Here is a 25,649-nt window from a genome sequence, read left to right on the forward strand (position 1 = left end):
TCTTAGGCTAAACGAGGAAGACCGGGGCTAGTTGTAACACCATTTTACTCCAGTAAATAGGCTATTTCACAGGGCAATATATTTATTAGTATTATTTTTCATGTCAAATTTCTGTAAAGGCATAACGTTACGGCAACAAAATTGTCATTGAACATTTCTAAAAGATAAATTTACTTCTTGACCGAGAGCATGTTGTTACTATGAAACCTGCCGTTAAAAGGACTGGGCTATTATATGGTTTTTATGAAATTATGAAACACGAAACTATAAATGAAACTGCAAAATATATGCCTGAAAATTTTAATTAAAATAATAATAATTATAATCATACTAACAGAAGTAGTAATGTGATTACAACTTACTAAAAACAACTTGCCGCAACCTGAATGTGTAAGAAATATCTTTAAACCTCGGTTAAAAATAGGCTACCTTTATTATAAAACTGACTTATTGTATAGGCGTATTGTTCGCTTGTTTGCACAACCGCTATTACAAAAATATGATGCAAGAATTTAAGTTTGGAAGGCAGAATTTACAACAATTATTCTGATGTTGGAGGGTTTTAAACTATAGGTGATTGTAATCAACATAAAAAAAACACTGATGGGGAAAAACACACATTTTGATTTTTCACTCATAGATAGATAGATAGATAGATAGAGGGGTATAGGGTCTTGGCCTATCGGTCAGGCAAAAACACACTTTCCTTTTAAATGTTTTATTGCTAACATCACATTGCACTATACAGATTAAGTGAAATATACTTATATGTGCTTAATTCAAACTCTACTGAAATGTAACCACAAGGCATAAAGTGGCAAGTCCATGACTTCATGAGTTTAACTGTTTCATATGTGCTTGGTGCGGTGAGGTCAAGTCATGTCGCCAGGGGCTTTTTCGCTGCATGGTTTTTAAAAATACATTTCCAAGCATCTTGTGAGTGTACAATTATTAATCCTTCATTAATTGTCTTTACCTCGCAGCTATCCAAGTGCTTATCTTTGTGCAACTTGCTCCGCAACAAGCGGACTAGCCTACATCACGCAAGGTTTGACGTCTTGATGCATACTCTGATGGTGGTGATGGTGATGATGATGGTGATGATAATATCCACCAGCAGACGGATGGAAAGATGTAATTCCGTTAAAATTCAACATGAAGTCCTTCCGTTCTCCGACTGGGGAAGAATGTGTCGGATAGCGCGATATACCCACTGAGGACAGATATATACACAGTGAGATAAATATACACATCATGAACATTGCATAAAATTATGTTGTTGTTGTTGTTTTTTTTTTTATCAGCTCATACATGGGTAGGCTATAGCCCCATATATAAGCTTTTACCCCCGTATTTGAGAGTAGCCTAAAATATCCCTGTCGCTTCATTTAAAAGTGTAGGCCTAAATACTGTGTAGCAAAAAATTTTATTTTACCATTTTATTTATAAGTATCCAAATTGTTTTTCAACAATATTCAATAAAATGTATGTTTTTGGATTGTACTATTTTTAAATTGCCTTATTGCATGAGCTTCACACATTTTTGTATTTATTAAAATATATTTTACGTTTAGATAAAAGTGGAATGACTCTTAACCCCTGTCTGATAATAATCATTCTTATTAGGCTATTGTCATTTTTATTGTTAGTATAATACCATATTATAATGCATTTTTCTGTTTCGTACCCAAGCTGTTCGAACAAAACAAAAAACGTGGTCGAACGTAGGCCTAAAAAAATCTTTCAATTGCAAAAGATGCAACGCTTTTGAGCCATGCTCACAAAGTAGCTATAGGATGAATTTAACAGCTATAAATTCAGAACATTTTGTATAGTTTATAATCATCTTAAGCCTAATATGTTGAGATTTTGACATTCTGAGAGCTTTCTTTTTTATGCTTTGGAATTTCGAATTCGTTTTTTAGATTAGATTAGATTTTTGTTATAAAATAATGTAGCCTATAGATAGGCCTATATTTTACAACGTAATAACTATAACACGTGTATTTCAAAGTAAATATAATGCCATCTAAATGTTTCAGAGATTATATGTAGGCTACGTTATTTGCTTTTACCTGACATGTCTGTGTTGTCTCTCGCACTTGGCTGTATGTAACCCTGTTCCAGGGAGTAGGTGAATATGCCGGGATGCTGCCCCGTGGACGGCGAATTGGTCGAGACTGTAGTAGGCTGTTTTAGGTATGGAGAATTTGAAGAAGAAGCCCATAGTGCTGTTCCCTCTGAATACGGCGAGTGACCCTCAAGCGCGCCCGCTATTGCAGGAGAAGACGGGACTGGGCTGGTGTTGCTCTCCACGCCATAGTCTCCGTTCCCAGGCACTGGACAGCTAGCCATATAACCATGTCTTGAGCTGGGGGACATGTGACCATGGTGCCCGCTGTTTATTGACTCATAACCATTACCAGACAGGTCCAGGTTATAGCCAGTGCCATGGCACGCAAGTGCGCCGGTGGGAGGTTGGTAATCGAAGCTCTGAGGTAAAATGGCGGAACCGAACCCTAGGCCGTTCATCATTCTGTACATGGGTTTCATGGCCTGACATTTTCTCCTAAATCCTCGTGGTCTTCGCCGAAATGACCCTTCCTCGAACATAAACTCACTGGTGGGGTCTATGGTCCAGTAATGTCCTTTCCCTGGCCGCCCAAGTCCTTTTGGTAGTTTAATGAAGCACTCATTCAGAGACAAGTTGTGCCGAACAGAGTTTTTCCAGCCCTGATAAGAGCCTCGGAAAAACGGGAAGCGTGTTTGTAAGAATTGGTAAATCTCACTCAGTGTGAGTCGCTTTGTCGGTGCGCTCTGAATTGCCATCACAATGAGTGCAATGTAAGAGTAGGGCGGTTTCTCCGGGCGTCGCAGTCCTGAGTTAGTCTTTTTAGTCTTGGACACTGCGCCATGGTCCTCCAAGCTAGCTGTCGCGTCCATCAGTCCTGGATGCAGCGCGCTGGACGCTGGACTGGTCCTCATCGGGGGCGTCGAGCGCAGTGGTCCGTGGGAGCTCTCAGTCGTCATCTGTCCCGCGCTGACGTACAAACACAGCGGGCTGACAAACGTTGACGTTGACAGAAGAAAAGGCTTAAGCAAAGCCACAAAAGATAGAAATAGCCTATTCGATAACCAATAACGAGGTTCAAGAAAACACAGGTTCCAAGAATAAACGCCACGCTTATGCTAATTTAACAAGGCATCATGTAGACTTAACGGTCTTCTTTTTCTGGCTTTAACGTTGTGATCAAAATCCTGTTTTTTTGTTAGGGAAAATATCCAAGTGACGTGCGTAATCGTGGTCCTTATTAACGTTTTGAAACGGTTCTTTTTCTGCCACGAGCTCCGTTCTGATCCTGGCGGCTGTAGTCCGTTTTTGAGGAAGAAATGGAAAGACTGAGTGCGTGCAGCGCCTCAACTAAACAAAACTCGACAACCAATCACTCAATAACTCTCCCCGGCTTTCTCTCCTCTAATTGCTCCTCCTTTCCCGCCTCACCCACCCCCTCAAACCCCTAGACCCCTACAAACTCAACTCTTTCTCTCTCTCCAGAGCCTCACGCACTGTCCACCAAAATCAACTGACCCTCAATCTATCACTATGCGACCACAAACATCGCGTCTCTCGACATTATCATCATCTTTCTGGCTTAAGCTTGCTTATTCTTTTGGCTTGTTTATAAAATAGGCTATGCTTTGGCCATTTCGCCTGAATGAGGCAGTCAGAGTTGCACGCTTTATGAGAATAAAGTTGGCTATAATAGAATTATGATTTTTAATAAAGATTATTTTAGTTTATCGAGTGAGCTGAAGGCTAATCCTAGTGTTTACTTTGTGAAATTCGCATTTGCAACTCGGATTCTAATTGGATGGGTTCATCTAATGGACTTGGAGGGCTGTCAATACGAACAAGGACTCAATGAGCGTGAGAGGCCTTAATAAAGCCAGCAGGACTAAAATAAATAAACCATACCATCAAATGAGGGAGACAGAGATCAGCGAGAGACAGACATGGACAAGGGGGGGGGGGGGAGAGAGAGGAATGACTTTGGCTCGAGTGGAAGCAGACTGTCTCTGTCGAGAGGTCTGGATACCACACACAGCGCTCCAGGATCAGCTTACAGCCCGGGGCTACAGCACATCCCTTGAGTCCGGCGTTCATTAACAAAAGAAAAAACCAATTAGCCATTTGGACGTCGACAGCTTCCGCAAGCAAAGAAGGGTCACATCAGTCTTAGACCAGTATAGCCTAAATATGAATTTATTTATATAAACGTAAACACGTCTAATGCATAATTCCTTACATTGGTTAGGCTTACTACATATTTAAAGATTAAGGCCTACTTTTTAAAACATAATTGTTTTGCGGATAATTCGTCTGTTATTGCTTTTGTTTTAAATGTTAAAATTAAAAGGAACATTTATTTTAAAACAGACAAAAGAAAATTACATTGCTTACAGTAGACAGACCACCACACACACACACACACACACACACACACACACACACACTACCAGTCAAAAGTTTTTGGACTGAAAGATTTTTATGTTTTTTAAATAATTCTCTTCTGCTCACCAAGCCTGCATTTATTTTATCCAAAATACAGCAAAAGCAGTAATATTGTGAAATAATTTTACTATTTAAAATAACTGCTTTTTATTTGAATATATTTTAAAATGTAATTAATTCCTCTGATGACAATGCTAAATTCTCGGCATCATTACTCCAGTTTTCAGTGCACATGATCCTTCAGAAATCATTCTAATATGCTGATTTGCTGTTCAATAAACATTTATTATTATTGTTATTGTCAGTATTAAAACAGTTGAGTATATTTTTTTCAGGATTCTTTGATGAATAGAAAGATCCAAAGATCAGCATTTATCTGAAATAAAATCGTTTGTAACATTATACACTATACCATTCAAAAGCTTGGAGTCAGTATTTTTAAATCATTATATATTAATTATTAAATTATGAAATTATAGAAATTAATACTTTTTAGATAGCAAGGATGCATTAAAGTAATGATAAAGACATTTATAATGTTACAAAATATTTATATTTCAGATAAATGCTGTTCTTCTGAACTGCCTATTCATCAAAAAAACTTTAAAAATTCTATTTAGCTGTTTTCAACATAATAATAATAATAATAATAAATGTTTTTGAGCAGCAAATCAGAATATTAGAATGATTTCTGAAGGAACATGTGACTGGAGTAATGATGCTAAATTCAGCTTTGAAATCACAGGAATAAATTACATTTTAAAATATATTAATATAGAAAGCAGTTATTTTAAATACTACAAATATTTCACAATATTACTGTTTTTGCAGTATTTTGGATCAAATAAATGCAGGCTTGGTGAGCAGAAGAGAATTAATTAAAAATCCTGCTGTCCAAAAACTTTTGACTGGTAGTGTATGGTGGTATGTCTACTGTTGTGGCCAAAAAAAAAAAAGCTTTTTTTTTTTGTAGACTAGTTATTTTACTGATTGAAGTCCCGATCAGCAGAATATTTTTAATCGAATTGTGAGATTCACCTCTGCATTTTTATATTTTTAATTCATATTGTTATTTAATTATTCATATTATTTGTTTACGGTTTATCATATTATTATTTATGGTATTATAAATAGCATTATATTTATAGTCAACAAATAGAGCATTATGGCTATTATGGCTCTTTTTTTTTTCATAAATGGCACGGGATATGTTATCTGTCGCGCTCTCTTTTATCCCCTCCATCCCCTCCCACCCAACTCTTTTAAGTGTTCTTTTGAACAAAGCGAATCAACAATCCCCTAGTTTTAGCTCACCGTGAGGATGTGGATAAAAACATGTTCCCGCGCTATATAAGCAGTATTTCTCCGGGTTTCCCCCGCCCGCTGAGCGCCTGACCCCCGCCGAGTCCCGGATACCCGCGGCTGCTCTAGAGGAAACCGAGCTCTGCACGAGACTTTGAACACAGGCCATCGCTATGAGTGTATGTGCGTAAGCCTGCACACATACACGCACTGATCTATTTTCATTACAGACCTAATCGAGGCACTGTAAACAAGATTTATGACTTATTCATTGTCAAACTATACGCATCGAAGGTTCCAGCCAACCCTTGATCCGAGACCATTTTATGCCTGATGTGAAATAGCTAGTCTATCAGAAAAATCAGAAAGTAGACTTACACCTGACACAGCCACAATATACAGAAATATTTTAGGGTAAAGTGTAGCCTACTTTAAATTATTTGAGGAAGAGGGCGCTAACAATCGAGAAGATTTTGAAATATAGGACAGTGATAATTAACTGACTAATTATTAGAGATTATAACAGTTGAAAATGATGCATGATATTTTATCCGTTGATGTTTGATTTTATAATTATTGTATCACAGTTACGCCTTCAGTTCTAATATTGCTCTGTTGAAGAATGGTAGGCTAGGCCTATTATTTAACCCATTAGCTTTACACACTGAAAAATTCAACCTACGAGATTTGTAAGATTAAATGTATTTGATGCTTGCTGTTGTTGTTGTTTTTTTTTGGTGCAAGTTAAATCGATGTAGCCTAAACAAAATCCTTGTTTGAAAGCATTTTACTGTGCGGTAATTTGGTTTCGATATCAGTGTTTGCACTGCAATGAGTGACACCGGAAGGAATGTATTGTATTGTAATGTATTTTGTATATTTCGTTTCGTATATTGTCATGTGTAATTAATTTGGTTTAAACATGCTCTTGTTGTCTTGAACTTATCTCTGTAGATAACCCCTCCATTGGTCTGTATGTTTATTTAACGTGGTTTCCAAATAAGCCTGTATATTTAAAGCCTACGAATGAGCGCTTATTTGCGGCTGAAGTGATCCTGATGGACTTGAAATCTCTGCTAATGGTTTTTACATAGACAGGTGTGTCATTCCGCGAGTTCACCTGCAGGTTGCAGCATCGCACTTAAATGGCAAGCATTTAAAAAAAGTAAGCATTTAAAAGTTGACAGCCAGACAATGCGATGCATTACTTGCTGTTTATACGTGCCATAACGACAAAAAGTACATAAAATTGTGAGCTTTCCTTAACTTTATAATATTATAGTGCAATAAAGGGCGACCATCCTCGAATGCTTCGAATTCTCTCAACTTTTATCAGTTTTTATTTATGCCGATTGTGGATTCGCTTTGGCGCTGTATACAACAGAACATTGCCTTCATTCGTTAATTAATTAGGCCTAGTTAAATAAATAATTCATTCATTTATTTATTCATTCATTCACTGGGGAGTAGCTTACATAAAGTGATATAAGTGAAGCAAGACAAGTCCACGGAGAGTTGGTTTGCTCTTAATCAGGCTCGTTCCCTGGCCTGAAAATTACAGGACTGTCAACCCAAGGAGATGGCGTGACTAAAGACTCAAATTGAAAATTTAACGATGGCCCTGCTTCAGTACCGCGGACAGCGCAAAATATTTTCATGCTTGAGACAAGCAAAATAAATAAAGAAAGAAATAAATGTCCACAAAAAAAAAAGCTTTTTTTTTTTGTAGACTAGTTATTTTACTGATTGAAGTCCCGATCAGCAGAATATTTTTAATCGAATTGTGAGATTCACCTCTGCATTTTTATATTTTTAATTCATATTGTTATTTAATTATTCATATTATTTGTTTACGGTTTATCATATTATTATTTATGGTATTATAAATAGCATTATATTTATAGTCAACAAATAGAGCATTATGGCTCTAGGCTTTCTTTTTTTTTTCATAAATGGCACGGGATATGTTATCTGTCGCGCTCTCTTTTATCCCCTCCCTTTTTAATTACCCAACTCTTTTAAGTGTTCTTTTGAACAAAGCGAATCAACAATCCCCTAGTTTTAGCTCACCGTGAGGATGTGGATAAAAACATGTTCCCGCGCTATATAAGCAGTATTTCTCCGGGTTTCCCCCGCCCGCTGAGCGCCTGACCCCCGCCGAGTCCCGGATACCCGCGGCTGCTCTAGAGGAAACCGAGCTCTGCACGAGACTTTGAACACAGGCCATCGCTATGAGTGTATGTGCGTAAGCCTGCACACATACACGCACTGATCTATTTTCATTACAGACCTAATCGAGGCACTGTAAACAAGATTTATGACTTATTCATTGTCAAACTATACGCATCGAAGGTTCCAGCCAACCCTTGATCCGAGACCATTTTATGCCTGATGTGAAATAGCTAGTCTATCAGAAAAATCAGAAAGTAGACTTACACCTGACACAGCCACAATATACAGAAATATTTTAGGGTAAAGTGTAGCCTACTTTAAATTATTTGAGGAAGAGGGCGCTAACAATCGAGAAGATTTTGAAATATAGGACAGTGATAATTAACTGACTAATTATTAGAGATTATAACAGTTGAAAATGATGCATGATATTTTATCCGTTGATGTTTGATTTTATAATTATTGTATCACAGTTACGCCTTCAGTTCTAATATTGCTCTGTTGAAGAATGGTAGGCTAGGCCTATTATTTAACCCATTAGCTTTACACACTGAAAAATTCAACCTACGAGATTTGTAAGATTAAATGTATTTGATGCTTGCTGTTGTTGTTGTTTTTTTTTGGTGCAAGTTAAATCGATGTAGCCTAAACAAAATCCTTGTTTGAAAGCATTTTACTGTGCGGTAATTTGGTTTCGATATCAGTGTTTGCACTGCAATGAGTGACACCGGAAGGAATGTATTGTATTGTAATGTATTTTGTATATTTCGTTTCGTATATTGTCATGTGTAATTAATTTGGTTTAAACATGCTCTTGTTGTCTTGAACTTATCTCTGTAGATAACCCCTCCATTGGTCTGTATGTTTATTTAACGTGGTTTCCAAATAAGCCTGTATATTTAAAGCCTACGAATGAGCGCTTATTTGCGGCTGAAGTGATCCTGATGGACTTGAAATCTCTGCTAATGGTTTTTACATAGACAGGTGTGTCATTCCGCGAGTTCACCTGCAGGTTGCAGCATCGCACTTAAATGGCAAGCATTTAAAAAAAGTAAGCATTTAAAAGTTGACAGCCAGACAATGCGATGCATTACTTGCTGTTTATACGTGCCATAACGACAAAAAGTACATAAAATTGTGAGCTTTCCTTAACTTTATAATATTATAGTGCAATAAAGGGCGACCATCCTCGAATGCTTCGAATTCTCTCAACTTTTATCAGTTTTTATTTATGCCGATTGTGGATTCGCTTTGGCGCTGTATACAACAGAACATTGCCTTCATTCGTTAATTAATTAGGCCTAGTTAAATAAATAATTCATTCATTTATTTATTCATTCATTCACTGGGGAGTAGCTTACATAAAGTGATATAAGTGAAGCAAGACAAGTCCACGGAGAGTTGGTTTGCTCTTAATCAGGCTCGTTCCCTGGCCTGAAAATTACAGGACTGTCAACCCAAGGAGATGGCGTGACTAAAGACTCAAATTGAAAATTTAACGATGGCCCTGCTTCAGTACCGCGGACAGCGCAAAATATTTTCATGCTTGAGACAAGCAAAATAAATAAAGAAAGAAATAAATGTCGTGATAAAAATACCACCAATTTACAAAAAAAATTGCATTAATAAGAAATGTAAAAACGGTTCAGATCTCGTTATATAGGCTAGCTGTTTAATGATTAATGTCTTGCTGTCCAAGTGGCTGTCCTTTTGTCATGGACTTCAGCCAGGTGTGAGATTGCTGGAGTTTAACCGAACATGGCTATATGCGCTTTTGTATTTGTGTGATTTCAAACGGAAGTCCATTCGTCTGCAAACACTGTAGATATGCACCCGACCAGTTGTAATAGCCATGACGTCGAGCTTATTTTGCATTTATTGACGCATTTCCATTTGCTTTGATTATAAAGGTGTAACTAGGCTATATTCCATTTATAGCCTAAATCAACCACAAAAAGAAATAAACACTGCCTATAGATATTAATTTATGATATTAATTATATAAAGGATATCAATTACTGATAAACATAACGTAGCATATAAACTATTGGCCTAAGCTTAAAATGAAATGAAATATTTCTGGATAAACTGGACACTGTTGTTTTATAAACTTGAATGCTTCATTAGACTGAGTTGACTTGTTTGCCAAGAAGTGTCGTTTCCATTAATTCCAACTTTGACAACATTCGACTTTTATTTGGCGCGTGCATGCGTGGCTGCGGCTTCAGTGACTCATGCTTGACGGCACATGTGTTGAATTTTCTGCAATAATTTGAAGAGAAACTGTTTTGGAATCACAAGTTTCCTGAAACGTGGTCTGTTGGTCAGTGAACAGACCTTGTAATTTCACGTTATGAGGAAGTTTTGTATACTTCTCTTTATGGTAAATTTAAGCAGTGTGCGAATTAAGGGGTCAACTACTAATTTGTATAGGGCTTCTATCTCCAAGACTGGTTAAATTAACATTTTTGTGATTAAGTGAATCAGTAAATAATTTCTATGTATGTAAGTCATAAAGTGATGCCTAATGATAATAATTAGTCTATGTTTTGTCTGGTATGGTCTGATACTTATCCTACCGGAAAATAGGCTACTGGGCGGCATACGGTTGCCATGGTTACCATCTCAAGCGACAGTGATTTCTGTTCGCTGTTATATTTGTCGTGATTATGTATTTTGTCACTGTTTAATGCTTAGAAATTGTACATCCATCAAAATTTTCATTTTCAGTGTTTGTGTTACCGCCTTTGCCTTTGGTAGCACAGATTTCAGAAAGATTCTAAATCAGAAATGAATCATTGTAAGAAAAACATGTTAGGCTAGTGATGAAAACAGGATCTCGTGACCTAATAAGTGCCACTCAAAGTAAGAATAAGAATGAATAATGAATGAAAATTAGATTCTCTGTCATATTTTCTTTTATTAACGAAAGTACAACTGCATATATTGTCCAACTGAGCACAGCTCTAAATAAACCATCATATTTACACAGACATAAAACACGGTACAAGTGTAACCCAACACAATCTTTCAAAGAAGTAGACTACATTTAAATACATATTCTGTCCATAATTACTGGCATGGTTATGCCATCGTTTACAAGAAATGAAAATGGAATCAGTAAACACTGCACTGGCGCGACATTGATTCATCTAAAGAAGACATCTAAACAGCAGACACGCAGCACTGCAGTAGGCTAAGTATTGTGCATGGACTTAAATCACGAAAACACACATAGGCCTAAAACACACCATTTAACAGAGGAAAGTGCACATGACTGGTGTGTCAAAGACCAAAGAAATTGCGTTTAAGCGTGCGAATGTCTGCAAATGGGCATGTTCACTTGTCATTTCATGACAGCAGAGAGTCTATTCTGAATGAGTGATATCCAGTCTCTTGTACAGTAGTGTGGGAGTGTGCCAAACCCGGAAGGGAATTCGGTATGTCCGGCATTCGACTGATGTTAGTAATGTCTGCCGTATTACACCTGTAGATCGGAAAAGCACTCGACACCTCAGAACTGACCTGGAATCCGGTCTGCGGCGGATAGCCCATGACGACTGGCAGAAAGTGGGGAGCCGCTGACAACATTAGCCTGGTACCAAAACACGTGTCCTCTGTGCTTTGCTCCTTCCGCGTAAACGGTTTACTGAGGATGCTGTCTATGGCGAAGGAACTGGAAAACTTCGAGGTTTTGTCGCGCGCCGGGAGCCGGTTGTCATCCGCAGGCGCGCGCTCTTGAGATTCCGAAGTGCTCAGGATCTTCTTACTGATGCGCTTCCTCCTCCGGCGGAAAACGCCGTCAGCGAAAGTGTATTCACTACGTGGGTTCAACATCCAGTAGTTGTCTTTTCCCCACGGACGCGAGGGGTCTCGCAGCACTTTTAAAAAGCAGTCGTTTAATGACAAGTTATGCCGTACGGAGTTGCGCCACCCCGTGTAGCTGCCCCGAAAGAACGGGAATTTTTTCATCAAGTACTCGTTTATTTCAGCAAGTGTGAGGCGGCCAGTGTTGGAATCGCGTATGGCCATAGCAATGAGCGCGATGTAGGAGTATGGTGGTTTGGGTCTACGCGTATATGGTTTCGCCTTCCCGTCCGAAACGGGGGCACTTGGTCTTGGGCTGTTGGCTGAACAGTCTCCATCCGAGCCCAATTCCTCCTCCGTGGACAGCGGTGAAGCCACGTTCACATCCATGTCACTGCACAGGTCCAGCGGCTTGTCCACAAGGCGACTCGCAGAGAAAACCTCCAACTTCATTGTAAGGCGCCTCTGTCACTTTACTGAGTAGCTCAAAGAGTATTTGTTTTGAGCAACACTTTCGGGAGTGCTCAGTCTTAGTCAATGTCAAAGTCTATTAAAGAAACAACAGTTATCACTTCCTATCGGTTAAAAAGTCCTCATGGGAGAACGGACTGCACCGGCTGGCGTTAATATAATCGCTCGGTAGGGACAGCCCACGAGGGCGGGGCTTAGAGTCTAGACCTATCAATCACAAGCGCATTCACGCGAGTTAAGGGTTTAGAGATGCTCACCTGCCCCCGTAACTGTAGGGAGTGTGTGTGAGGTTTGGAGTCGTAAGGTCAAAATGAATTCTGTATATGTTTGAAGTGGTTCTAAGTATTTAAAAGGCTATTCATCATTTCAATGTTTTGCTTCAAATTTAATAATATCAACAGGTTTGTGTGAGGGTTAAAGAGGTTTAAATTTAAGTGGGTTCCTGTACATTATCAACCTGTAGATGAAAACTCATTAAAACAGTGGCATGTATCAAATATACTCACAATTATAGTGAAACCATTGTGTGTGTAGTTTGCCTATACAGTATGAGGGACACATTTTAAGAAACGAGTCATAAAGAAACGACATGTGACGATATTTGAAGGTTCTCAGTGTTTCACATTTTATATTTGAATGTACCATTTAAATAACTCAACGATCATCAAGGATAGAAAAACACGAAATTGCTAGAACCATTTATAATGTAATTCAAAAAGATTTATAGTTTATAAAACAGAAGATGTCCTCACCATGATCAAAAAATAAATGTGAATATGCAAGTTTGGCTGTATTGTGAGAGCATTTATTATTATTTTTTATGTTGATAACGTCTTAATTTATCATGACCTTGGCTTTGGCTCTATCATCAGGAAAAAAACATTCTTTATAGCTGGATTTGGACCAAAGTTGAGTTCCCCATTCTGCTTATTCATTGTTTACAGACATAAATACACTGCTAGACAAAGAGAACATGCCTGCTAATTCATTTGAACTGTGAAATTGGCAAGATGGCCTCGCCACGGTATGTGGAATGTCACACCTGATTCTGACGCACCCAATACCTGACATCAACGTGTCACTCACGATCACTCTTTGTAAACTGAGTTTACATGTTTAATGAAACAATTTGCTTGTGGCAGTTGCTGACTTTTGAAAGAATGGGGAAGTTTACCGCATTTATGATGAACTTGGATGAGGGCCACGTATACCTAAAACGGTAAGAACAGGGATGAGAAGCGCCACAGAGATCACACACAGGTCAGAGAGTATATGGAAAAAAAATAGACAACACCTGTCTAAAAAATCCAACTGAGCAAATCTCTTTTATTCTCTCAGCAGAGGTGAAGGCACAGTGAAAGGTCATGACGTTCTATAAGTTCCTAACATGCTCTAAGGTGAGTGATAATCATTTAACTGTCTTTTGAACCACACCTACATAAAGCCTTTGGGATATTTTTTTTTTGAGTGAATCCAAAACATGTCCTTGTGCACCGATGGTGTGTGTAATTTTCTGGGTTCATGGGGCAGGCAAGCAAGCCTGTGCGACTTGTGGTGTGTGCCTATAAACACACACACACAAATACACATACATACACAAATGATTATATAGTCTTCCATGGAGACAGTCTCAGCATGTGTTACTGTTGGGTTCTCGGTAACCATAACTTAAATTTCCACAACAAATAAGATATTTCGAAGAATACTGGAGTCCAAAACAACACTGGACCCAATTGACTTTCAGTGTATGGACAAAGAAACGCTGAGACATCAAACTATCTTCTTTTGTGTTCCACAGAAGAAAGAAAGTCATACAGGTTTGGAAGAACATGACGGTGAGTAAATTATTTTCATTTTTGTACAGAAAAATACAATAGTTTTGTGTTTGAAATAATGATGCACAGTACATCAGTACCGATATTTAAAGTTTTTTTATTTTTTATTTATCAGCACACAACATGTCCTCTTTTGTGTCAATGACCGAATTTTCATTTTTGGGTGTGCAGGGTCACAGTTCAATTAGTTTAACAGGGATATATGCACTATAAAACGTCCATACATTATACTGCTAAACTCATCCATGCATTGAAACGCTTACAGACCTCCATTGTCACAGGCCTAGAGTTGTCATATGTAAACCATACTTTTGGAAAATCATCCATTTTAAAACTAAAAGGTCTTGGTAAATCCACTCACATAAACCACACACGAAACACAGATCTACTTCATTTTTAAACAACAAAACCTTTTACTTTGATGAATTGTCTTGAAATAAATTATGTCCTGATGTATGATGCTGACCACATTTCTGTTAAGAGACCAAAATGTCTTGGAATATCCCTGGATATATTCAAAAACCTTGACTGCTTCCACAGTCATAAACTCAAATAAATATGAATTTAGCAGTTTGGCACTGTGTGCGGCTTCAACCCGCTGCAGTCAGATAGAGTTTCGGCCCTGTGCTTACTCATTTCCCTACCATTCCAAGACGAAATGATTTCCAGCAGGCTGAACATATGAGCAGGCCTAAAACTGACATTTAAAGGGCATGTCAACCAAGCTTTCTCCGTTTTAGAAGTGTAATCGAACACTAATAGAAAGAGACCATATTAAATGGTTGGCAGTTTGATTCTGGGCCTGCAAAAGTCACCACCTCTCTCTCTTTGTGACAGCTGAAATGATCGTTCTCCTCATACCTGCTGTGTTTAGCCCCAGCGGCCATCTGATAACTTTAAGTTCAGGCCTTCTGTCTGCAATGCGATGCGATGTGTGTGTGCGCAGGTGTGTGTGTGGCTTATCATTTTTTAAATGCAGGTGTCATGATCTTTTTCTCAACAGAAGAAGTTCAAAGTCATCTATTTATCATAGTGTTTACTAGATAGGATCCAGCATGTGCTTATCTTTTTAGTTTTAAATACCAACTAAGCCATCAAGTATTTCAAGAATTTATTTGGCTGTCTGGGTATTATTTTGCAAATAAAACATTTTGGTGTTAAAATACAACAGATTTTAAATCACTTTTAAATAATGATGCACTGTATATCAGTACTGACATTTAGAGATTAATTTCATTTATCAGTATTGATATATATTGAATTTTAATTCTCAGTTCCTCTATATTTACATTACCTTTACCGTCATCTAACACACAATTAAAGTTAACCTTTAATAACTTAATAACACTGTTATTTGAAAATAAAGATCCATTTTTGAAACTGCACATTATAATGATGTGATGCCTAAATTCACTTTAAACATTTAAAAAAAAGTGATTTTACTGTATTGTTTTTCATTTATTTACACAAAATAGTATAGAATTTCAATACTGGCCATTTAGTGGTTATGGATTTGTTAGTGTTTTGGTTAAGATTTGGTTATTTAGCTGTTTCCAAAGTGACATACAGCACACTTTTACCACTTATATTACTGTTGATGAATGGGATTGAGTGCCTTGACAAGGTCTCACAGAGTTCACAGAGGTCATGTCAGCAATTGACGCCACTCTCCAGCCGATAAATCATCACTTCTATAGTTTGGATTACCAGCCCAGATCTTTAACCACCACCAGATGCTATGATTACTACACCGTTTTAGCTTTGGCACATAAAATGACAGTAAGATGTTAGCGCACTGCTGAGCTAACAGCCGAGAGAAATGATACAGCAGCCGAGTCTATGCTCTCATTATCACAGAGGCTTTGGCTCCTATAGCAGCACCGGTGTTTCTATGTGTGTGAAAAGTATTTCATATTTGATTACATCCCAGAGACACCCCTTTACAGAGCTGTCATGAGAGAACACGCACCTGTTTTATGCCTTGTTTGGTTCATGCTATACACTGCACCCAGCATTTCCCTCTCTTTTTCTCTTAATGAATTCCTTAAATTTTCTCCTTCCTCCCACTTAGGTTTGTTTTTGTTATCTTTGTTCCAAGTGTGTAATTTGATACAATGAGTAGTTGTGTGTTTGTTGTTGAGTGGATATGTGTTTACATCTGCAAGTGCGAAAAGCATTTTATCACTATGAAGTGTGAAACCTAATTCTGTTTTTGAGTGTGTTGCTAACTCTTTGCGTGACAGCAAGTGTATAACGTTTAGTAAAGTATGTGTGTGTGTGTATTTGGCGTGACAGAGTCGCAGTGATTGCAGGTGCATGGTGTCATGTTAGAAGCTGGTCTCTGAATGTGGTTTCGAGTCTCTGACAATAAAACACAGACAGTTTATTTCAGTTTATGAGTGAGAAACTGAACCAATCGTGTTATGGAGTTTACTTGCTGGCATAAAACAGTTTGTTTTTAGAATTTAAAGGAGCTTGAAGGTCTGTATAGGATTGAAGTGAATATTTCATTAAAACAATTTGTGATTTTGTCCCTGCATTTAGTCTATTTAAGCGCAGTCATGTGAAAGCACTGCAGCATTGTCATTAAAATGCACTGACGGATTTTCTTCTGAGCAAACTGGACAAAAATGCTTCGTCATCTGAGCTGGTACTGAGTCTGGTTACTCACCTGTTTTAACCTGTGTGTGTGTGTGTGTGTATATATACACACATATAGCCTATATATATTTTATATTCTTATATATTATATTATATATAAATATATTTAATATATAAACATAACATTATTTTTGCATGTGTTTGTATTTACATATACATAATAAATATACACAGTATACACACATATATTATGTAAACAAAACCTTTTATTTGGGATGCGATTAATCTCGATTGATCGTTTGACAGCACTAAATATATATATATATTGAAGTTATTGATTATTGAATTCATTTGATTGTATTTTTCATTGCGGATGGTTGAAGTATGTTATTTTTGATCAGGTCTTATAAGATTAGGCTTGTTATTGATCAGGAAACAATGAATTTAAAATAACTGAATATAAAATATGTGTTTTGAGAACAGTTCTGACAGGGTCTGATTTCTCACTTGTGTGAAATGGGCTTGTGTGCATGAGGGTGTGTGTTCATGTGAGTGGAATCTGAAACACGTAAACTCTGTGATTCCCCGTTTCTGCTGAGAGTAGCCATGTGTTCAACAACAAAACGTCTGTTCTCATTGTCTGTGCAGTGTGTGTGTGTGTGTGTGTGTGTGTATGTCCTTTCTTTGCACTTTTTAAAACTCACAGACACTCACGGAGAGCTTTCACCTGAGGTGATGTTAACTTGCCAAACCAGTAAAAGAAAAATAAACAAACATACAGAGGTAGGCAAGGACTGTTATTACAGCGAGGTTATTCAGAGGTGATGTAAGTGTGTGAGAGTAAACCTAAAATCTGTTAATGTTACTGTGTGTATACATCTGCAAGGCTGAACCGAAGTGCTGTGGGTCTACATCCACTAGTTTGTGTATCAAGACGGCGTGATGACAAGTTTAGGATATAGAAGAGAACATAATGTTTGAACAATCTATGTCGCATGCTGATTTAGATGGTCCTCAGCTCTTTATCGCTGCTCCTCACACGCTACGGCAGCTCTGCTCGCATGCAGCCCGGAGAAAACATTACAAAAGGCATTTTCTTTAAAAAAATCTGATGGTGAATTATCTGATATGAGCTGCACTGTATGCCACGCGTTGACAGCTTTAGCTGCACTCTGTGCTGCGCAGGAGGCATTTTTAAGAGAAATGTAAGCAACAAGCTTCCCCCACCCTCCACCCTTATGGTCTGCCGGTGGATCTGTGTTTACCTGGCGAGCGTAGCCGTTCTGCTGTCTTTGTCTAAACTTGAAAGGGGATCCGAACGCTCGCCCTCCTCACGCACTGTGCTTCGCACGACACACCCCGCCCTTGTTTTACTGCTGCAGTGATTTACTGTAAAAGAAACCAGGGTGGGTGTTTGATATTCATATTTTGTTATGTTATATAGTTTGAATCTGTTTTGGAGCACAGTTGTGCATGATTTACTTAAGTGGTGCAAAATAATCTGTGATTGAATGATAAACTGTCCTTACTATGACAAAAATCACACCAGTCAGCATTTTCTTTAAAACACATTAACATGTACTTTAAATCATAAAATTGACAAAAGAAGCAGAAATTTTTTAATATGTTTTTTGTCCATACACACAATGGTAGCCAGTGGAATCCATTGTTGTTCTGGAACCCAATGACTTTCTTTGTATGATCAAAACAAGGTCAGAATATTTTCTTCAAAATTCAAAATATTGTATTTTATGTTCTGCAGAAGAAATAAAGTCATACAGGTTTGGAGTGACATGCAGGTGAGTAAATGAATACCATTTACACACACACACACACACACACACACACACACACATATATATATATATATATATGTGTGTGTGTGTGTGTGTGTGTGTGTGTGTGTGTGTGTGTATGAGTAATTCATTCACTCACACACACACACACACACACACACATATATATATATATATATATGTGTGTGTGTGTGTGTGTGTGTGTGTGTGTGTGTGTGTGTATGAGTACACTCAATAAAACAATGTTCATTGGAGACATTGACCGAGTGGCAGATGCTATTGTTGGTCAGTATAGTCCTGTATTGATCCAGTGTTACTAATTTTTATTTGTTTGGGTAATTAATCAGAGGAAGTTACACTGGAACAAATGGATATCCAGATGCAGATTACAGAAAGAACAGGGCAATTCAACATTGATCCATTAACACACACACGGATACATTTGTCCCCTGCTAAAAGTAATCACCATGAATGATAATGTAAGCACAAGATAACTGCTTGTTATGAATAATGTTTTCCATAGCTTTTGTGTACACTTTACTTTTGTCTAATGTAACGGAGGCCAGCGAGTAGGAGCTGTGCAGGTAAATGTGTTAGTGCGTCCGCCTCCCATGCCGCAGACCCGGGTTGTGGCAGTGAGGACCCGGGAGAGAGGGGTTACATTAACATACAAGTTCTACCAGCAGTGTTTTGCCCACTAAAAATAAAGGTTTCAACAGGGGGTTTTCGCAGTGGAAGAACTATTTATGGTTGCCTAAAGAACCATTCAGTGAACAGTTCTTAAAAGAACCTTTTTTTTTCTAAGTGTGAAGAACATTATTATTCTAAAGAACCTTTTTTTCCACTATAAAGAACCTTTTTGTGGAATGAAAAGATTCCAAGGATATAGATGCCAATAAAGAAACTTTATTTTCATATTCCGCTAGTCAGGCCTACCTGAGTGAAAAGGAGGGTGTTTACAGCAGGAAGTCGACACCTCTGTGATGTCAAATTGAGTTTTTTTTTTACACTCTATTTCCATTTTGGGGCATTTTGCTTTTATTTTGTAGGATATTGCAGTGGAGACACGAATAGTGGAATGGAATCATGACCCGAGTCAGACTCAAACCAGGTTCCTCGTAAGCCTTGTTATGCAAGTATGTAAAAAAAAGGTTTGTATAGTCTGTGTTTGTGTATGCGTGTGAGGAAGAGAGAGAGAGTGATGGTGGAATTCTTGACTCGTGTCAACTCTTCATTACACAAAACAGTTCAGCTAAAGGTGAGACTAAATAACAGTACAATCAAATGCCAACAGAAAATATTTGTCACCGGTTCAATCTGTCTTAAGACATCAAAAATGGTTGCCAATCAGCCAGCCCAATTTATACAACACTGAAGGCACCTTTATTCGTGACTGAAAGGCCACAGATGTACATTGACACCATGCAGTCCTGCCTACCTGACAGACCAACCCTCACACTGCTTTTATGTGTCAGCACTAAACTAATTCAGAATGATTGAAGGACACTGAAGTATCAACGCCAAACATTTGTATTTACAAGTAGGTCACTCGCATCATTCAAATCACTGCAAGCTGGCCGTGTCCCCTTGGGACTTGTCTTTAGTTTTGGGTGCACTTCGTGACCCAGTGTACGAGCATGCAATTCATGCCATTGCTACTTCATGGGCATTGTTTAAAGGGATTTCTCAGGATAACATTTGTGTGGCAGCCAGCTGGGCTTCACTACACACTTTTATCATTTGGATGTCACTGTAGCCTCAGAGGCTCATTCAGTCCTTTTGGCTGGTAACTGAGTGCCAGTAGACAGCAGTTTGTTTGAATTAATATTCACCCTGTTATGAATACCTAGCTGTCTTACACTGCAAAATATATAAATCCACTTGAGAACAACACTGAGGACTACTGTATTGAATTTTGAATATACAAAGTGTAATTTGTCATACTACGCTGACAGATTTTCTACTGGAATTAAGTATATAAACAAGTTAAAAACCTGCCATATGCTTCTGTAAATTGATCTTCAAAGAGTTTTGTAAAATATTTAACTGAAAAACAAGTATATAAGAAAAATGAAAAGCTCATTAAGAAGTCATTTTTGGCAGTGTATTAATTCCCATTCAGTGTTTGTTGGCATCTTCAATCAGTAAATTTTTTTTATACCGAACAGACCAACTGAATATAAACAGGTGGTTGAGTTTGTGTACAGTCATGGCCAGAAGTTTTGGCAGTGACATACATTTTGTGATTTGCAAAGTTTGCTGCTTAAGCTGTTGTGGTTTTCATTCACACTGTTTCTAGATTATTACGTAGAGTGATCAGATGCATTTTAAATAATTGCTAAAAGTTTCATTGGCCAAAAAATGATCTTTTCACAAAAAAAAATAATAATAATAATTTCACTGTTTATTGATCCTGACACAAAATGACCAGCTAACATTAATTGACTAATCATATCAGCAGCACATGTGAATATATATATTTTTTGCCAATAAAAGCCTTTAAAACTTATGATATGCTTATTATTTTTCAGTATACCATATAAACGTGGAAAAATAATCTACAAATACTGAAGCAGCAAACTGCAAAACACAATTTATGTCAATGCCAAAACTTTTGGCCATGACTGTACACAAGTGTAATATTCCATAAATTTGTCCTCTTTTTCTTCCTTATGGGAACAGTTACATGTACACTACCTTTCAAAAGTTAGAAGTCTCTTATGCTCTGCAAAGCTGAAATTTATTGATCAAAAATGCAGTAAGAACAGTAATATTGTGAAATATTATTACAATAAAAAAAATAATATTATAATTGATTTATACTTATAATATATTTATTATATATATTAATAAATAATATTAATATATTTTAAAATGTAATTTATTCCCATGAAGACAAAGCTGAATTTTTAGCAGCCATTACTCTAGTCTTCAGTATCACATGATGCTTCAGAAATCATTCTACTTATGATGAAACTTTTGAACTTTAGTCTATAACTTTCTATTATTTATGAGAAAAACATTTTGCAACCCGGTAACTTTAATAACGGATGTCCCTGTGGAATCTTTTTTTAGAGTAATATTATGAGTACAGAAGACGGTTACCAGGCAGTTACACCTGTTGAAACACCTCTCTCGCTGTCTTTCTTTTGTTCTCTAACTCATTTTCATTCATTCACTCTCTCTCTCAGACATACACAGATACACACCTAGGTCAGGACAACCCTACTTAATTAAACCTTTTATCTAACCACACACAATGATCTATAAAATTTTGTTGGGGAATGAGCAGAAATAGCACAATATCTAGACCTGGCTTGCCTCTCCAGTGTGGGTTGGTTTGCCAATCAAGACATGCTAACTTTTTCAGAGGAGAAAAGCCATCGCGCTCTCAGGAGAACGCTCACGCCTGGAGCGAGATTGCAATCTCTGTGGTTGCGCGAGAACTATTTAGGTTGTTTTACAAACACACTTCACAGCGCACAGGGACAAACAAAAGGGCATCGCACGAAACCCTCAGAGAAGTCACAATGGTTTATAGTAGCATTGTTGATCAAGCAATCAAACCATGATTCATCTTTCTCCAGAATTTCCAAACATCTCGTGCCGGAAATATTCAGGCAGACCAAGAAGAAAAAAAACATTCCCAGGCATGCACTGCTTTTTTGACGTGAAAAAGTCCTTTTTGTGTGCTTTTTTTAATACAGGAACTGGCATACTGTGTTGGCGAATTATGTTTTCAATTTAATGCTCTCCCTCTCAGACCCCTCTTACAAGGCACTCCATTCCCTCTTCATCTAAACAAATTCGAGCCGGGCTCGCGCTGAGTTCCGGCAGCCCTGGCGCGTGCTACCATAAACAAAACTCCTAGGTGGCCTGTAGGTTCTGCAGAGAGAACAACATTTGCTCATATACAAAAGGCTCAGATATAGGCCAGACATATGCAAAAAAAACATGAGATACTCTTCTCATCAGGTCTAAAGTACAGCAGTGAAATGTATTCATTTATAAACAGACCAAGTCTGAAGTAAAGAGTCTAAATCAGAGCTCTATAGCTAATTGTCCGTTCTTTCAGACTGAAACTTGGTTGTCTGCCATATAAAATAATTGTATGTATTTTTCAAGTCATATAGCTAAAGTGTATAAGTTACTGTATGTGTTTCATTTGCACAATTGACAGTAGCTGTCTTTCTCCAAGTAATCTTAGGAAATGTGTTCTTATTCAGTTTATTTTGAAGTCTTATCACAACATATATACATACTGTATGTGTACGTGTGTGTGTGTGTGCTTGTTTATGAGGACACAAATTGGTTACACTTTATTTAAGTGTCCTTGTTACAGTGTAATTATAAATGTAAGTACTGAGTAATATTAATTAACTACATGTACTTACTATATGGTTAAGGTTTGGATTAGGGCTTGCTTTAAGGTTACTTGCATGTAATTATGCATGATTTATTGTTATTATAATAGTAAGTACATGTAACGTGTAAAAAGGACACCTTAAAATAAAGTGTTACCCACAAATTTGTATAATGACATGGGTATGGCATAAGTATTACTCTGAGTGTCCCCATATTTCAAAAGGCTTATAAATCATTCAGAATGAGTTTTTTTGAAAATCTAAAAATGCAGAAAGTTTCCTGTAAGGGGTAGGTTTAGGTGTAGGGTTGGTGTAGGGCAATAGAAAATACAGTATATAAACCATTACGCCTATGGAATGTCCCCACAATTCACAAAAACAAACCTGTGTGTGTGTGTGTGTGTGTGTGTGTGTGTGAAAATGTAAAAATAATAATTAAATATCCTATTTTCTCAAAATTGGGCCACTTCTGACTTTGAGATAGCAAGAAAAGTGGACCGATTTATCTGGATTCATCTTCTTTTTGATAGCACTGCAGTTGTTTACTGTAATATTTTCCCACATGAAATAAACAAACATCTAAGACAACAAGCAGGCTCTTAATTGAAGATCAGTGAAGAAATATGATTGAAGAGGCATGGGCCGATTTAAGAAAACAACTCTGAATATGAACACAAATCTCTAAATCCCCATTAGAAATAAAGAAATACTTTGAGGGATCAAAAGACTTCAAATGCATGCTTCTTCCTTAACACAAATGTCAGAGACTTGCCACACTCAGACTTTTATGTTGTGTGTGCATGTATTTCTTTTGAATTGCTGAATGAGATTGTCAAGCACAGCAATGTGACAGCGTAATAAATCATATTGTATGTATTTCTACTGTTTTAATGAATGGAAATACATTTTACTTTTGTGGAAGTATCCTGCTATGTTCAAATGTCACTTTATGGAACCAAAGCAGGTGCAAATGATTCGATTATAAAAGAGCAAAATAAACATCAGAAACTTGTGCAGTCTGGTCTTAGAAATTAAACACTGTGCCTTTTTGAAAATAAAGTCTAATTGCAAAGAATATTATTTTATTGCTGTTAGTTGAATAAGATCACATATGCTGAATGCTGAAATAAAATCAAATGCCTTTGTATACAAGCATATTGAAAAGCACACAACATAGAGATTGTAATCTCAAAGCGCTTAACTTGCTGTACTGATTTGTTCTTTCTATATTTGATAAGCCAACAGGCCTACAGAAGAGCTTTGAGTCATTTTGTATTGGCTGATGAATCATGCTGGTGTCAGAGAACATACACAGTGGCACTGCAGAGATCTAATCTAGACCAGATTTACTCTAGCTGTATAAATGACGGCAAACTCAGTTTTACTCTGTCCAGAATCGCAGTGTTGCAATCCAGGCTCATTAAAAAATTCATGCTTGTCTTCATCAGCATGGTCTTTTAGTTTCAATCTTTTTGAAAATGCTGCCTTCCAGACTGCCTTCAATAGAAGCTGTTTTTAGACTAATGACAAAGTTCTGAGTTCTGAAACTTACAGGATGTTTTTATAGTACAATGATATGTCAAAAGATCAAGGGAAGTTTGGTTTATCAGTTCATAAATTGTCTTTTTATGGTTTTGCTAATAAGTTAAAAGGGTAATATCAAATATTTATTTATCTTTTGAGGTAAGAGTGCACAGATCATACAATAAAAACACAATGTCATTTTTAGAACTCAAAACTTCTTCAACTGCGAAAACAAGTATTAGTCATCGTGGAATTTGTGAAACTGACAGGGCGGTCCGAAGAACATTTGCTTGATTAGCGCCTTTCTTCTGAGCAGAAACACATGCTGGCCTCCCCAACCTGTAGCACATGGGGACATACAGAATATAAGAGGCAATTGTATTTCATGCCAAATATGCTAGAAAAAATAATAAAAAAATCACATTATTAAAAAATAAAGTTATTATGTGATAAGCTTGATTATTTTAACATTCTCCACCATCTTCAGGTAAGAAGACAACAAGTCTGAAACCTGTAAATTCCTCAGATTCTTGGATGTGTGTGTATGTTTATGAACATGTTTATGTTTATTCGCACGGTCCAGATCCTCTAAGTAAAAACAATAGCTAAAGAGTGCATTTAGATAAGTGCTCAGGACAGAGTTGATGGATGATATAAACTGTACAGTACACTGACTTGTAATTTCCAGTTTGCTGTGGCAACGTTTTGGGTCACAGACCCCTGTCAGGTGTGACTGATGTCTCTGCCTGAACTGTTGCCTCGGTAAATTGTCTGCCATGACAGTATTCTGGTCTTATTCTTTCATTTATTTTTCAATATATCTCCTACCAATGACTCTAATGGCCATCTAAATCAGACAGATTAAACTCTGATAAACTCTGACAGTGAATAAAAGTACATTAATGTTTCTCTGTTTTCATTTTTTTAGACAATTCAGTTCTCAGTTATAGTGTTGATTTAATGGGTGATGTGCACCTAACTGAGTCATTGCTTTAGAGTTTATACATGTGACCCTGGAGCACAAAACCAGTCATAAGTAGCACAGTTATATTTGTAGCAATAGCCAAAAATACATTGTATGGGTCAAAATTATCCATTTTTCTTTTAAGCCAAAAATCATTAGGATATTAAGTAAAGATCATGTTCCATGAAGATATTTTGTAAATTTCCTACCATAAATATATCAAAACTTAATTTTGTTGGTGATTTGTTTTTTGCACCCTCAGATTCCAGATTTTCAAATAGTTGTATCTCGGCCAAATAT

At 37.2% G+C, this 25,649-nt stretch overlaps 2 protein-coding genes across 2 annotated transcripts; both read right to left on the reverse strand.

Moving 5' to 3' along the window:
* Positions 1 to 862: 862 nt before the first annotated feature.
* On the reverse strand, positions 863 to 3,178 carry LOC107721287 (forkhead box protein F2-like). Its single transcript, XM_016529221.1, has 2 exons — positions 2,076 to 3,178; positions 863 to 1,213 (listed from the first exon to the last, which is right to left on the reverse strand). Exons 1-2 carry the CDS (start codon positions 3,028 to 3,030, stop codon positions 1,035 to 1,037), a joined length of 1,134 nt encoding a protein of 377 aa, XP_016384707.1. The 5' UTR covers positions 3,031 to 3,178; the 3' UTR covers positions 863 to 1,034.
* A 7,709-nt stretch (positions 3,179 to 10,887) lies between these two features.
* Positions 10,888 to 12,398, reverse strand: LOC107721275 (forkhead box protein Q1-like). Its single transcript, XM_016529198.1, has one exon. The coding sequence runs from the start codon at positions 12,245 to 12,247 to the stop codon at positions 11,339 to 11,341; it is 909 nt and encodes a 302-aa protein (XP_016384684.1). The 5' UTR covers positions 12,248 to 12,398; the 3' UTR covers positions 10,888 to 11,338.
* Between the last annotated feature and the right edge of the window lie 13,251 nt (positions 12,399 to 25,649).

This window comes from Sinocyclocheilus rhinocerous, unplaced genomic scaffold (genome assembly GCF_001515625.1).
Source record: "Sinocyclocheilus rhinocerous isolate Xijiao unplaced genomic scaffold, SAMN03320098_v1.1 scaffold271, whole genome shotgun sequence".
Classification (NCBI taxonomy): Eukaryota; Metazoa; Chordata; class Actinopteri; order Cypriniformes; family Cyprinidae; genus Sinocyclocheilus; species Sinocyclocheilus rhinocerous.